The 16,373-nt window shown below is 39.5% G+C and overlaps 2 protein-coding genes across 2 annotated transcripts in view; both read left to right on the top strand.

Moving 5' to 3' along the window:
- Window positions 1–16,373, top strand: part of ITGA1 (integrin subunit alpha 1) — a 72,332-nt gene that overhangs the window by 4,975 nt on the left and 50,984 nt on the right. The window lies entirely within an intron of this gene.
- PELO (pelota mRNA surveillance and ribosome rescue factor) lies at window positions 880–5,595 on the top strand. The gene is made up of 2 exons (XM_054651858.2): window positions 880–1,814; window positions 2,906–5,595. Exons 1-2 carry the CDS (start codon window positions 1,089–1,091, stop codon window positions 3,335–3,337), a joined length of 1,158 nt encoding a protein of 385 aa, XP_054507833.1. The 5' UTR covers window positions 880–1,088; the 3' UTR covers window positions 3,338–5,595.

The following is a 16,373-nucleotide window of genomic DNA, read 5'->3' as shown; positions in this document are numbered from 1 at the left end:
ATAGTCTCCAGTATTCCTCCTTTCTTGTATAGTGATACAATTTTTCATTATTTCTGGCTTGCTAAATTCGTTTGGGCTGCAAATTCAGCTGTGTACTGATGGTTCAGGTCCATTTTCTTTGCAATATCATGTATTATAGCAAGGCATCTTATTTCTCCATGTGAACATCCAGCTTCGCTTGAAACGTGCTTATCTGCCTCCCTAGCATGTCACAACTGGAAGGAAGCCGGTCAAGGCTCAGCACTGGCTGAAGTGTAACTTGCAAATTTAACCAAAACCTTTTAAACCGGAATTCAGTTTAAGAGCAGCGTGCAAGCAACAGGTCAGGTTTCCATTCCCATGGATGAAGGCCGCCTCGCCCCGCCTCAGGCAGGCGGCGGCGGCTGGGGGCGGCACCGCGGTCCCTTGGCCCCTTGGCGCTCGCTGAACCACGGGACGGCACCTCTCGCCTCTTTTGCCATCCTTGCCTGTAAGTTTCCACAACCGCTTGGCTTTGGCCACTCGCTTTCGGTTTGGCTTTTTCCTCTCGTGTTTTGAAACGTGCGGCACGGTGTGAGGAGACTTCAGGAGTTTGGACCGCCGCTGTGAAGCGCTGGAGGGGAATGACGAACGCGGGGGCGCCCCCCTCCCGGCGAGGCAGTAGCCGAGCTCCAGCGTTCGCACCAGCGCGGCTGCTCCCCATTCCCCCGCCCTCCTCACACCGCCCCGGCACTTTTCCTTCCGCAGGATGCGGGAGCCTCGGGACGCGCCGCCAGGTTGCCCGCGCGCGGCGCCCCGCGCATGCGCCGTGCCTGCGGCGACGGAACGGGGCGGGACGGGGCGCGCCCCGGCGGCGCCTCGGGAGGGAGTGGGCTCTTTGCGCGTGCGCCGTGGGGCGGCCGGGGACGGTGCGCCTGCGCGTTGGGGCCGGCGGCGGGCCCGCGGAGGAGCGCGGGTAGCGGAGGCTCCGGGAAGGCCTCTCGTGTGTCCGTCAGTCCGTCCGGGAGTGCGCGGTCCCGCCGGCTCCGGCCCTCAGCCTCTCCTCCCGGGGCACGCCTGCCGCCCGCTGCCGCCGCGGCACAGGGGAAGGGACGCGAGGAGCCGCCAGGATGAAGCTGGTGAGGAAGGACCTGGAGAAGGATAATGCGGGGCAGGTGACGCTGATCCCCGAGGAGCCTGAGGACATGTGGCACACCTACAACCTGCTGCAGGTGGGTGACAGCCTGCGCGCCTCCACCATCCGCAAGGTTCAGACCGAGTCGTCCACGGGCAGCGTGGGCAGCAACCGCATCCGCACCACGCTCACCCTCTGCGTGGAGACCATAGACTTCGACTCACAGGCCTGCCAGCTGCGGGTCAAGGGCACGAACATCCAAGAGAACGAGTACGTGAAGATGGGTGCCTACCACACCATCGAGCTGGAGCCCAACCGGCAGTTCACGCTGGCCAAGAAGCAGTGGGACAGCGTGGTGCTGGAGCGCATCGAGCAGGCCTGCGACCCGGCCTGGAGCGCCGATGTGGCGGCCGTGGTCATGCAGGAGGGCTTGGCCCACGTCTGCCTGGTCACCCCGAGCATGACGCTAACTCGTGCCAAGGTGGAGGTGAACATCCCCCGCAAGCGGAAAGGGAACTGCAGTCAGCATGACCGGGCGCTGGAGAGGTTTTACGAGCAGGTGGTGCAAGCCATCCAGAGGCATATCAACTTCGAGGTGGTGAAGTGCGTACTGGTGGCTAGCCCAGGCTTCGTGCGGGAGCAGTTTTGTGACTACATGTTCCAGCAGGCAGTCAAGACTGACAACAAGCTTCTGCTGGAGAACAGGTCCAAGTTCCTACAGGTAAGGATCTATGCAGTTTCCAGAGTGGGTAAAAAGAGGCTTGAGAGTTGTGTGTGATAATAAAAGGTAGTTACATAGGAAATAAGTCATTAAAAAATAAATTTCCTCATCATGAGGAAATTGTTCTCATGCCTCCCAAAGCATAAAGGAGTTACACATAGTACAGGGATGGTTCCCACCTAGCATACCTTAATGTGGAGTAGAGAAATTTCAAACTCCCTGTAAAGGCATGTTTACTCTTCAATTAAGTGTGAAGTGCAAGTTGGAAAATACTTTGCACTGTTACTTTGTCAGACTGCATAGCATGCATGTTTAATAACAACTTTCTAAAGATGTTTTTTTAAAAGTACTTGGATGCGGTATAGGTTAGTTAATTTTATATTACCAAAATTAACTAGAATTTTGTTGTTAGTTTTGTACTAAATAGTTAAAGGCTGTGGTTTTTTGCTTGTTTCTTAGTCATGTCTGGTTGAGTGGGTGGGGCTTTAGTCTTATACTGGAATAGTAATATTCAAAGGCTAAAATAGGTTTTCATAAGGATGCTTGTATTATTTTTGGGTTGGAGTAGGCCTGGGGTGATCTGGGGGCAGGCATAGTAAAGTGAGTCCCAGTGCTTAATGGTCCCAGTACTTGGGAGACCCAGTGCACCAAGAACTCTCTTTTTCCATGTGTAGCAAAGTGATAACAGATAATAATTGCACAGATTTGATGCTTTTACACCATATGCCTGCAGTGTTGAGGGTCCTTCCTTAGCTTGAATGCTTTAAAAAAGAGGCTTAGGCTTAAATTTTAGTTTCTTGGTAGTTTCAAGTAGCCTTATCCTAGGAGCTCATGTATTTAATCCAGCCTTTGAATAAGAGAGGCAGTTTTCTTGTGTTGATAGAAAGGCAGTTTAAGGGATTTGGTATAGGCTTTGGGTTGCAGGAGAGATTCAGAAAAAAAATCATGTACGTTTCAAGAAGGAGATAAGTTCCCCAAATTATCATCAAGGTTAATACTACATATCACAGAGAGTGTTTGTGATTGGTTAATTAAGAAGATGGTCCTTTTTCTTTAAAAACACCAAACCTTTGACTTTGTTTTCACTCTAGGTTCACTCTTCCTCAGGACATAAGTACGCACTGAAGGAAGCGCTCTGCGACCCAGCTGTAGCTAGCCGTCTTTCTGACACTAAGGCAGCTGGTGAGGTCAAGGCCTTAGATGACTTCTATAAAATGCTGCAGCATGAGCCTGACCGGGCTTTTTATGGCCTGAAGCATGTGGAGAAGGCCAACGAAGCCATGGCCATTGACACCCTGCTGATCAGTGATGAGCTTTTTCGGCACCAGGACGTGGCTACCCGTGCCCGATATGTTAAGTTGGTAGATAGCGTACGGGAGAACATGGGCACAGTACGCATTTTCTCCAGCCTCCATGTGTCTGGAGAGCAGCTGGGCCAGCTGACAGGGGTGGCAGCTATCCTGCGCTTTCCTGTGGCTGAGCTCTCTGACCAGGAAGATGAATCCAGCTCTGAAGAGGATTGATAACAGTGACTTCATTCCACAGTTTCTTTTCTGCATCACGTTGAAATGACATTAAAGGTCCTCCTGACCTGAATACTGCGTGCAGATGTACAATGACATGTAATTAAAAAGTTTTAATAGTGAACATATACATACATATATATAGCTTTACTCAGCACACTACTGATGCACGCTGCCATACATATCCGATGTATGGTAATAATTATTGGTGTGTTGGGCTGAGCTGACTGTTTTTGCAGTTCCGGACCACCAGCAGTACAAGTAACTAATTTGGCTCCCCAGTGCTGCTTAGTCTGCATGTTAAGGCAGACTGCCAACTTAGTGAAATATGTAGGAAAAAATAGTAAACTAACAGAGAAGAATTCGCGTTAGACTATTTCTGTTCAAATGCTTGAAAAGAGTATTATGAAACAAATGTAAACTTCTTGGAAAAGCTGATCAAAAGCTGTGCTTGATCTTCACAGGAGCTCCCTGTTCTTCCTAAGGTGTGTCAAAGGAATTGGGTCAATATCAGCTCTTAGGACTTTGTGGGGTGATGTAAGTCTAACCACTTAAATTTTTCGGCGAAACACTTGAAGCAGTCTTTCAGGAATGAGACCCTTTAAGTTAACCATTTCTTTGCTAACACAATAGTAGATGCAGGACAAATGGTGACTCTCAGTGCACCCATTTAGTTATCTTTTTGAATACCGTTATCTTGAGAAATTGTCCTGAAGACTAATAAGATGTCATTGACTGTATTCTGCTAAATTGGCATTATTTAGCACCCAGTTCTGAGAAAGGATAGGAAAAAACTTAGAAAATCAGGATTTCAGTTTCCACAAGGAATCTTTTGATAGCAAATAGTTTAGGTGACTTCATAGTCTGGTATTCTATTTGCATATCTCTTTAAAAACTTACATAAACGGTGATACAGAAATAAAGATGACAAAAGTATAAATCAAACTTCAGTTTAAGATAGTGTAAACTGTAAAAGTGAAAATTACCTTTTCAATTATTTGATCAGCTCAAAGTACTGAGAGCTAGAAGGAGTTTTCTTTCTTCACTAGGCCGTAAATCTTATGTTGAGGAAGCAAAAACTTCTTTCAGATTCAGACATAACCTGTGGTTGTATTGTTTCAAACCCAGGTTTGATGATGTGGCTTGTGCGTGTAAATAGACATTCCTTATTTAAATGTGATGGAAGGTGAGAACAGGAACCACAGAAGAATTCTGTGATCTGGAAAGTGTTGTAAGAGTGGAACATTAAAAAATAAAACCACCAAGACTCTAGTCTGGGTAGAATAGTTTTAGGAAAATAATTTTTAAGGATAGTCCCCAATGTTCAAGGGTGCCAATCCTCTGAATTTAATACTATCTATTGGTAGCTAAAGCACCATTCTAAACTTCTTGATAGAGAAGTACTTTTGAATTAAGGGCATCTCCCTCTTCTACATCATCCACACAGTCTAAGAAATTCTTGAAAAGAACTTATGTAAGAGCTGTAACACCTCAATTCTTCTTTTGTTGAAGACGAACAAGCCCATTGAGACACTTGTTTAAAGTCAGCTTGCACATGAATTATGTTATTTGAGCTTTACATTTTTGTCTTGAATGGTGTTGGGTGCCACCAGTCATAGGATGCTCAGGTAGGCTTTGTTTGGCAGTGGTGACTGTTTAAATTTTTTTTTTTTATTTGCCTAAGTTTATTGTACACTTTTTAGCAAGAAAGCACCTTGATTCCTGTTATATCTGATTTGATGTTAAAAACAGGAAGCAGAAGAAATTGACCAGGAAATATGAATTATAGGCAGCCAATTCAGGCCTTAAATAACCTCATATCAAAACAAGTCATTCATTTCTCCAAGCTTTTATAGCCTAGGATGGTATAGTAGTATATGCCCTTTTTCTAAGTAATGCCAGATTGTTGCAGCTGTACACAAATGACGTATTCTAATTTGTAGTGCATCAGAAATTCTTAGTTTTTCTCAACAAACTCTCTGAGAGACAAATCACTGTTCTTTGGTTGTGGGATGGATTGCTATTTTATCAGACCAGATTGGTTCCAATTATTCCATTGTAAACCAGAAGTTGTGAAGAGTTTTTGCTGAGTACTGTATGATTACAATGGCGGGTTTGTATTTTGTGCCTGTAGTTACCATCAAGGAAAAGAAGTGGCCATTTTGTTGCATTTTTCTTTCATCTGGTAAGCAAATGTGATGATAGTGATTCTTTGAATTATTATTTACACTCAGAATTAAAATTCTGCCTTGACTATATGTTGTGTAATTTTCTTTTTTTTTAACTATTGCTATCATGTTGTTATGTCTCTGAAAGAAATACTCATGGAATTGCCCAAAGAAGTATGGAAGGGTGGGATTTTTTTTTTTTTTTTTTTTTTTTTTTTTTTTTTTTTTTTTTGGGTAAGCATTTTTGTTGTAAAATAAATATACAATCACTATGTATACAAATGCATCCTGTTTCAGGAAACAGCTTAAGGGCTGGTATTGAAAGTGGGCTGTGTTCAGTGCTTGACCTGGCCAATTTCCAGGGTTGCTAGTATCTTCCATGTGTCAAGGAATTTTGAGTAGTTGTAAAGTCCATATGTACAAAGTTGCTTGCTCAATGCAGACCTTAGTTTGTGGCTATCGATAAGATTTGCAGAAGAGGCATGCTATCAGCATATCAAATGAGTGCTAGAGCCATTGGAAAATATTTTTTGTGTCTATTATTTGGAACTAAACTAAAAACTGCATTTTGAAGTGTCTTTGTTTTGAACTGTCTCCAGTTTAGGATTATATTCTGGCACAATTCTGTGGTTTAGCTTCCAGTTTTTCTGTGTTCAAAATGAATGAAGGCACACAGTAGGATTTCCTGAAGCTTGTTACATTTGGTAGGAAGAAAGCTTTAAAAAGCATGAAATTAGATTGATCATGAACCCTGCTGTGCTAGACAGTGATTCAAAAAAATTTATTCAGTTACTCTTTTGCTTCTCTTGCAAATTTGTATTTTGGAACAGGCCCCAGTCTGTTAGTTTTGTGACCTTTGGCATTTAAATCCACTTATCATATATGCTTTTTGTGGTTGTTAATCAGCTAAAGCTTGGTGCAAAATGCAAGGTCACCACCAGCTAGAGACCAAAATAATCCTACTAATTACAAGTCAAAATAAAAGATAAATCCTTCAGTAAAATTATAAAGCATTTAACAATATTTGACTAGGGAATTCCTCATCTCCCTCCTCCTGTCTTTACCCTTATATAAGTAAAATGCTAGTAATAAATGATCTTGGACAACCAATGTAACAAGAGCCCATAGCTCTTCAGTTTAATTTGTGATGAGACTAGACATGATGTTTTTAAAGCTGTGTAAATGTCTAAATTTTCATTTGCAACTGTTCTCTCACAGGTTAAGTAGTGCTGAATTTTAAAACTAACTTACCCTCTGAAAATTTCTTACAACTTCTGAGCTGCTGACCTTGGTTTGCCTTGTTCAGTGAAGGTATATTATAGCTCAGTTCTTATTGGACTGATAGATCACTTGAGCCTCTCAAATTTCTTTCTGGAAGCTGGATTATAGGTCTAGAAAACTGTACTCATATGCATGCGTATTTTAGATCACCCAGTCCATTCACTTTTCTCTGAGACTTTCATAGCTCTCTTTTTAAAGAAAAGCCTGTTTCATAAAGAAATAGACACTGAGTTTTGCAGGAAAAACCCCCATATTGTCAGAATGTGTTACTTGAAGCCATATTTCTACAGTGTGTAGTCTCTTGATTCTACAAAAGACCTAAGAAAGTAATTTTTAAAATATGAAGCAGCAATTAGAAAGTCTGCAATTAGGAATCCTTGTTTATAATCTAAAATCAGAATCCCTACAGGAGACATAATAAAAACAAAAAAAAAAAAAAAAAGAAGGAATGACTTCAGATAAGTACTTATTAGATAGACAGAATTTAAGAGTCGTTTTTTTTCCCTTGCATCGATTGCTTTAATCTGAAGATTTCTCAGTTCTGACTTGATTCAGCAGATAGTGGGGAGAGTGTGGTGGTAGATAATTTTCCAGTATCTGTCTTTCTCCTGTAATGGCCGCAAATTGGTTTTAGGGTTCATTCAGATTTTGTGTGGAAAAGTATTTTGATATTTCATTATTCTGCAAATTTAGGGTTGAGAAAATGCCTAACCATTTGGTCTTGTGATAATTATGATTCTTAATTCAGGCTCCAACAGGGATTGAGCCTGGGCTTTTTCAGCAGTGGAAAGAGTAAACACAGGCTGTGAAGCCTCTTGTGTGACAGTTGCCCAAAGACTTGCTGAATAAGTGTAATGTTTAGTCCTGCCACATATTTCATGCTTGACTCAAATAGGGCATTGACTTGGATTTGAGGGTAACTGCTTGCATGATACAGAATCTAAAGGAAAGATTCTGTCTTCAGTCTAACAACCAAACTGCATATCCCCTGTCAACTTGTAAACTTGACTGTTTTAGATACGCTCTGTAGCTTTCCTGTGGAAAAAAAATGACTCCTAAGGTGTCTTAACCTGCAATAAAGTGTGAGGAAAAGGTTTCTGAAATCATGGTTGTTTTTTCTGTTGTCTGAAAATAATTCTTCCTTTTGTCCCACTTGAGAGCTGTATAAGAAACAGAGAGGGGAGTGGTATCAGAGTGGCCCTTCTTTCCAAGTCAGTGTCTTCTGGGAAATGCAACATAAGGCCGCAACTTTCAAGCCCTGCCAGGTCTTGTCAGTTTTTTGCTGTATCAGTCTTTAATTTACTGCCCTCTTTTTGGGAAATGCCACATTTACAGCTAATGTAATTGCTGTCATGCTACCCTAATAATTACTTAGAGTCAAATCAGAGCTGATCATGAATCCTCTGGCAAAGCAGCTATTCCATTAAAGAATGTTAATTAGTTGAAACCAGTCCTCCTTTTTAGGAATGTACATACCAGACATGATGGGAAGTGTTTTCTCTGGTCCAAAATGGAATTTCTAGTCAAAGCCAAGCCTGGAATAGCAAAGAAAGAGTGTAAGGGGTTTAAGAAGTCAAATGGAACAGAAGATACAAAGCTTAAAGCCATTTTCTCTTTCACAGTAAACACAAGGCTAAGGTGCTAGGTAACACTAGCTAAAGGTGGTCACTTTGCTGTCATTAATAAGTACAACTTCCACATTGAGCAAATAGATATTCTTATATCTTGTCTGAGATACCTAAATCACAGCTGGCTCAGGCACGATGTCTGAAGGGATGAGGGAGGCAATTTTCAGATTTCTGGTCTGAATGTGAAAGGAAAATAATTGAAAACTATAACTGTTCTTACCAAAAACATTTCTATCTGTAGTTTTTCAGAAAAAAAGCCCTGAATAGTGTTCCATTTTTCAAAAAGATTTTGGACCTGATGTCTACCAGCAAATCTGCTTTTAAAGATGGGCAGATTCTTTCCCACACAGTACTTTTTGTTTGATTAGAACAAATACTTCTAGCACAGGTTTTACTGAAAGGGTTTGTATGTGAAGATGTGTGTGTGTGTGTGTTCAGTAAGAGAAACAGCTAACTTGACTCTCGACTTGTTGCTTTTATAGCTGCAGGATTGGCTCAGGATGCACTGTTGATCATTATCTTCAAGACTGGAAGATTTGTTTACTGTAGCAGGAACTTGGTAGCAAGTGATAAATTCAGGAAGTCTGACAGTTTTTAAATGCTCATGCTCATTTCCTTTAATGGTTTCTGAAGCCCTGAAAGCTACAGCAGGTTTTGCTGAAGAAAATTGCCTTTACTTTGACCTGCATTGTTCAAGTGTTTTAGATAAATAGTTTAGTTAAGGTGTGAGAGAAGTTAATTCATTGCCTTTGTTTATCTTGCCCAAACAGGTACCATAAGACCAGTTACATTTGGTAAAGAGAACTGGTGTATCCCATATAATTTATTCCTCCCCTGTGTGGAAATTTCTGTTGTCTAAGAGAAGCTGAAATGGACTTTGCAGAAACAGTGCTGGGTGAACATTGGGGCTCTGCCAGGATAGTCAAGTCTCCTGGGACACTGGCTGCCCTCACTGCGAAGCTGTATGTAGGAGCTACTGGGACAGCAGCAGTAAGAAGCAGAAAAAGAGCAGCTGTCTCCTGAGAGAGCTGTTCCAAGTTCCAGAGCTGTGAGGAAAGATGAAAAGCTGTGGTTTAATGGAAAACATGAGATGCTGTTTTGGGTATGTGACTTCTTCCCCAAAGGGAGACACAGCGAATGTTTGAAATGTCTGAACTCAGTTCTAACAACTCATGCTAGGCTGAGGGTAAGATGCCAGCTGATGTGATTAAGCTCTGTGTGTGTGTCTGAGGGAGAGGAGCTTTGAGCCTGAGACGGACTCTAGAGATATTGAGACCTTGCTAATCCTCTCACTGTGGAGTAATTTCCGGCCACCCTGCTACTGCTGTATCTGAGGTTCGTGAAAGACTGTCTTTATTTTCCTTTCATACCTGTCTGAAAACCACCTTCTTTTTCAAAAATACTGCTTTGTGAAACAAACACCTCACTGTGTTGTGTTGGCAGTCTGTGTGATAAGCAAAGGAAAAATTTCTAGTCAGACATTAAAAAAAACTCAAACCAAGAGGAGCTGATTGAAATAAACCTTACAGGCTTTCTGAGAGGGCACCTTGTGAGAAGAAAAAGAGAAAGACAGATGAAACCATATGTAACAAGGTTTTTTGGTGGTTTTTAACAGTTTTCAGGTCACTTCAGCTGAGATAAAAAATCTGGTAAGTCAAATCAGTCAAATGACAGGCTTTTAAACCTTTTCTCAAGAAAACCCCAGAAATCAGTTGTTAAAACTCTATTAGTACACATTCAAGCATTGTGTTCTTGGTAAATTATGACCGCCTAAATTGTTTCAAGCTGTCTGCATTTGTTTTATCCAAGTGTAGATTTGCATGGTCCTGTTTATTGCTCTTATGAGATAAAGTATTTTGTTATGAACAAAGATGAGTGTTTAGAAAAAACAAAATTAATGCTGACAACTGTGAGTCCAGCCTTTCATAATTTTGAAGACTGGTCTTTCTTTTCTAAATAGGTAATAGAAATTTATAAGTGATGTAGGGTTTTTTGGAAAGAGTGTGGAAATTGTCACTGAAAAAATGCTTAGGGCTTTAGGCAGTCGTAATTTGAATTTGAGCTTTTTTGCTTATTTCTAGAACATTTTTAAAACTATTTTGTTTCCCTACTTTAAGCACTTTTATTTTGACATAAGGACTGGCAAGAAATAAATGTATGTTAGAGAGCAGAACATTCCTACTACTGAAAAAATGAGAAGTTGGAACAGCCTTCCAGTCAGAAAAAATCAGAGCAAAAGGTCACTTTTTTATGGAATTTGTTTACCCTGAGAAATGTGATATAGTTAACAGTAACAGATAGGAATCAGTTCATCAGTCCTGTACCCATGCTTGGAACAGAAGCAGAGCACTTGCTGGTTTTATTTCATCAGAGCGTTGTGTTGCCCTGTTTATATCTGTTCAATTCTTAGCACATATGTTCGCCCTGCATCTCAGTAATCGCACCAGATTTCACCACAGCACTGACCTCCTGTGAGACAGGCATTAGCTGTTTGAGCTAATGATGCAAAAATGCTTAGATTATGTACCTGATGAGGGCTTAATGAGTACTTTCCTTTCTATCTCTGCCAGTTAGATGTCTGCCAGGAGCTGTAAAGGCTATTAAAAATATTTTTTGGGCTTTTTATTTTTAAACAGGCATTAGACTGAAGTCAGTGATCATTAAGCATGTTTCCTTTAGAAAGCATGTTTTCTCCAGTAATTCTTAAGTGAGCAGTATGAGTTGGTCCTCTGTATCTATCAGCACAGCTTGGTAAAGTCTGTTTCTTACAAAAGCAACTGTGGTATCCCATAAAAAAGCAACTGTGGTATCCAAAGGGCTGTAGACCAAAAAGAACAAAAAGACCTCAGCATCAGAACTGCCGTGCTGCCTCATAGCTGGGCAGGAAGGAAAAGCTGGAAGTGATCTGCCAGACTCTGCTGCTGAAACTATAGTTGAGGTGCTACTTGCGTTAGACTGATGTTAAATCTGTGCTAAGGTGGCACATACATGCAACAGTAGTGTTGTGGGATATAAATTGGTGACACAAGGTTCATTTGTACCTTTTTAGGAGGTCCTTTATGTAAGACTTGCAGATCCCATTCCCTTTAGAAGACTGAGTCACTTTTAAATGACCCCAAAACTGATCTTAGTTTTGTAAACTTCAATTCAGCTTGGACGATTTCTTCACTATTAAACTTGTATGGTAGTTCTGTGAGGGTGATGGAGATGTTTGAAAGAAAGAGTTGCAGGTCCTTTATGGAACTCCTGGTATCACGAGGATACTTTCAGAATAGGCCTGGTCCAGATAGATATCTTTAAAATCATGGGTGTACTTCAGTCCTGTGGGTGGGAAATGAAAGTTATTAGTGCCAGTAATTCATGTAGAAAACTCTATCTTAAACTGCATCTAAAAAACAGGATGTTTTTCTACCTCTAGAATCCAGCTCTAATTTTTTTGGGGGAAACAAACCTTCCTTTTATAGTCTCTTCATGGCTGGTTCCAAATTTCCCTGAATTGTTTATTGGCAAATAAAAAATGAACATTTGCAGTAAAAAGACCTAAGATTAATTTTGCAGTGCTTTCAACTGGTTTATCCCTACAGCAATGATACAACAAAAGAGATGTTCATGCTGTTACTGATACTTGAGTGCCAGAGTCTTTAAAAATTAGTAGATATTGTTGATGATGCATATTATGCTAAGGTTTTCAGTACATTGCCAGTCAGTATCGATAATATATGATGAAGTTACTTTTGGAGAACTCATTAGCTTTTCACATAAAGAAAAATTATCTTGACCATAAAAATATACCACATAAAAGAAGAATATTAAAAGCCGATAAAATTTTGCTGCAGTTTTAAAAATTGCTTTGTTTTCCAACTGCACTGTGAAATGATAATGAAATAGTCACCAATCTTGACCATATTCTATTCCACAGATATCCCTCATAATTATTTCAGGGAATAAGTTTCTTGCTAGAGGTGCATCTTCTGTTCTTATTTCAAGAGTGATACTGATGGAAAGTTGGCGTTTTGGTTTTGTCTTTTTTTCTCATGGTCATAGATGAACACTGTATGCCAATTCTGGCTTACTGGTATAGGAATCCATTTACAGAAAGTTCAGTTTTATCTGTTGCCTGTAAATTATGCTCACCTCAACAGGTAGACTGAAGATGAGCTACTATCATATGACACATCAAGATGTGAAAGTCCTTGTGATTATCTTGGACCATAAGATCAGCTAAGCTGCAAAATACCTTCTGCAGCAGACGTATGAATTGACTAATGCAATACCAGGTGTTCTTTTGGTCTTCTTTGACCAAATGAGTAAACTTTTTTTTCTTAGGGTGCAGTGTTTTTCATGATATGTGTGTGGTTTTTTGTAGCCTTCACTAGATAAGGCAGCTATTTTTATGGTTAAGTCCATGGAAAATTTGATTTAATGATCACTGTGGTAATTTGCAGTTCCACATTCTTATCTGCTTGGATTTCTTGATTCCAAGTGTAAACATTATGTTATCACAGAGCAATGTTCTTTAAATTGTCCAGTACAATAAAAGATTTTTTGTCACAGTTAATTCATAGGTAGGGACGACTAAGGAAACAAACTGGCTGAGGATTATCTTCTCTTTTAGCAGTGAAAAGCCATAGATTTCAAATAAGGAGTGCTCTGTATGTTGTAATAGAAAGTCACTACTGTGATCACTCGTGCTGGCACATGCTTGGAACAGGCTCAGGATTTTCAATGACCAGGTCAGACCTGATCTGTGCAAACAGACAGTGCCTGCTCCCTCATGCTTATGCAGGACAGGCTGGTTCTCCCTGCGGGCATTTCAGTTCTGTGCAGTTGGAGAGGCATTTCCATCTGACCTTGTGTGAGAGCACTGGCATCTGGGGACCATTCATGGAGAAATTCCAGCGTTTCAACAAATATGTGACTTATTTTCCATTATTGCCTGTAGCAATCTCTTATCAACTATATTCTCACTGTACCAATTGTTTGGTTACCAACAGGAGAAAAAGTTTTAAACAAAATAAATCTTGAACAATATTATCGACAGTGCATTTGATGCATCACAAAAAATTAACATAGGCAATAGAAAAAAGGAATTATTCAGATGATGGTTCATATTTTCAGTCCAAGCTCTATGTCAAGCATTTTTAAACTTCAAAATTTTCCTTTAGCAGCAGTAGGTTTATCCCTTATTTTCCCGTTCTTCTCTCAAAAAGCTGCACATACAATTATTTAATTCTTTTTTTAATTCTTTCAACTTTACTTGTAGTAAAGATGAAAGAATTATAAAAAGAATTAAATATAAATACTTTATATATATTACTTTATATAATACTTTGTATAATTTATAATTATAAAATTTATAATTTATTATAAATTATACATTTATAATTTATATAATTTACTTTATATAATGCTTTATATATTTACTTTAACATAAGTAAAGGTGTTTTCTCTGTTAGACTGTTGTAGTATTTCCCTGTGTCTTTTAAATGGAATTCAGTTCAGTGAATATTGTTTTGATTCATGGTTTTTTTGGAACCTGTTAGCTTTATGTAACAAGTTTGTCTGAAAAATAAAGTCATAGTGCTAAGAAGCACTTTAAACTTTCAGAGTTTTCAGGTATCTCTCTGTACATGGTTCAGCTAAAAATGAACTGTTGTGTAATAATGAAAATTATGAGAGCTGTTTCATTATGGAAAAGAATAGGTAAGTTGTCTCTAGACATCTTGACTATACTTTGCAAGTTGATTTTTCTTCTAATATACATGTCGGAGATTTAATTTTGAAGTTTGTCTTTGACCCATTTGTCTCTGTCATTTTTGCTTGGTCGAGCTTTCTTCTTGGATTTTTTCCCCCCAAATAACTGCATAGCAAAATTTTTTAAGACTAAAGGAAAAACTAGATATTTATAAGCTTCCATCTTTTCCCTTCCATTGTACTCCAAAAGAAATTGGATCACTGTGAAATTGATATTGATGCATTTTCTAGAGATAATCTATGTTTTTGTTGTACTATGTACTATGTACTATGTAAAAACTGGCTTAGATTTGATGCTCCAGCAGCTGAATGTGAAAGGGTCATATCACGGTATTTGCACTTCCTTTTGGAGGATTTCTTCTCCTCCTGAAGCTTTGAGTGATTTGACTGGGAGCAAGCCCATGATTATGCTGAGCCTAAGGCAATGAAAGACAGGAGTTAGTAGTCATTGTGAAGTAAAGGAATGGAAAAAGTTTTACTAGCTTAAGACTTTGAGAAAAATTACCTGAAAATCTCTGAAAACAACTGGGGGAGGAAATGAAAGGGTAAAGAAATCAAGTCAGGTAGGTAAAAAAATAATTTTTCTTCATCCATGTCACAAATGGAGTGATATACTTCACTCATAGGAATGAAACTCCAAGATATGTTATTGATATAAAACAGTGAATTGACAAACTTCAGTGTTAAATGTGATGGTGATTTAACAAGGTTTGATGGCAAAGTACACTTGACTAACAGCGTAGAGGGCAGAGACAGATAAATCTGTCAGGGAGACTTTGCTGTTCTGTCATCAGGTTCAGAAAATACTCCCTTGCTTTCTAAACTCCTCTCAGAGAGGAATCAATCCAGGTCCAGCTAGATCCTCTCCTGGTTCTAGACTTGTCAATGCTTATGTCGAAAGGATTGTACGTGCACAATCCTCTGTAGCACAGCTGGGATATCAGAGTTTAGCATGCTGTTAATCACTTTCTGAGAATGTGCTTCTGCAAGGAGTCTTTCAATTCCTCAAGGAGTAATCTTGAGAGGTCCCTTATCAGGGAGAGAAAGGAGCAGGCCTGGCAGGGAGATAGTTACATGAGTTTTCAGTTAGGCATTATTTCTTGCATCAGTTCTCAGATTATCATATTTCCCACAAAGTTTGAAAGGAATTTCTGTCCTGGGCCATTTTATAGATAGCTGGTTTTAAATTTGATGGAGTAGACTGGTGAAGCATAGGTTTATCAAACAGAGTAACTTGTTTGGGAGCCCTTTCTGGTGCAATGGTTCACATTCTTTTTAAGTCTATTTAGATTTTTTTTATATGTAAGTAACAGCATGGTGGCAATATATCTACCTTCAGAAGTGCATTGATTTGCCTGCAGAGTTTAGCAATTTTTTTTCAGTTTTGACGGTTTTTTTTCAAAGATAACTTGCAAGGTGCTAGGGAAAAAAAACGAGTAAGGCATGCATTCAAAAGAAACTTAAAAATATGTAGACAATGTCATTTTCAATTCACATTTGAACACTGACAAGTAGTGATTTCCTCAAATCAAAGGATTCACCAGTGTCATGAGTATTCAGGACTTTATTTTTCCTTAGTCCCTATATTAGCATACTAAAATTATGAAAGATGTAGGCCATGTTGCCTGATGGTGAAAGTCACCAGTCTCCATCTTCTCAAAATAAACCTCCGTTGAATCACAAATGACGCGTACTGTTGAACACATATTTCACTTTCTGCCTTGAAATTTCTTGAAATGATTCTACAGCCTTGCATGTGTTTTTGTCATCTCTGAAGTAAATTCAGTTTCAAAAACTCTGTATTAAAAAATGCACCTGTGATTCAAAGATACATTTACAACAATTATAACCAATTGCTGACATAATAAATTGGCACTATGTAAGGATGGTCATATAATTTTTTAACCAGACAGTGATCGGTTTACCTTCTCAATCGTTTGTGCTACCTATTGCACAAGCCAGTACATCTGTGGATTGAATCATAGGCAGAAAGTTAGAGGAACTATTGTTCAAAGTGACGTTATATATATGATTTGGTAGGATGGAAAAGGTATGGCAGCTATTTGCTTAAGAATGAAAAAAAAATTAGTTTTGCTTCCTCTCATTAAGCAAATGTCACAGAATTTAATTTTGTAGGAAACATTAAATGAAAACTTAGAAATATTCATTAACTATTTCACATGATATGAAAAATAGCACACTTGA

The sequence above is a fragment of the Agelaius phoeniceus genome, chromosome Z, assembly GCF_051311805.1.
Source record: "Agelaius phoeniceus isolate bAgePho1 chromosome Z, bAgePho1.hap1, whole genome shotgun sequence".
Taxonomy (NCBI): domain Eukaryota; kingdom Metazoa; phylum Chordata; class Aves; order Passeriformes; family Icteridae; genus Agelaius; species Agelaius phoeniceus.
The sequence above is the reverse complement of the archived record's forward strand: the minus strand, read 5'-3'. Positions and strand labels throughout refer to the sequence as shown.

Excerpts from the sequence above, each read along its gene's own strand:
- PELO (XM_054651858.2), top strand. The coding sequence starts at position 1,089 with ATGAAGCTGGTGAGGAAGGACCTGGAGAAGGATAATGCGGGGCAGGTG. Across the intron at positions 1,815-2,905 it reads ACAGGTCCAAGTTCCTACAG|GTTCACTCTTCCTCAGGACA; the intron begins GTAAGGATCTAT and ends TTTTCACTCTAG.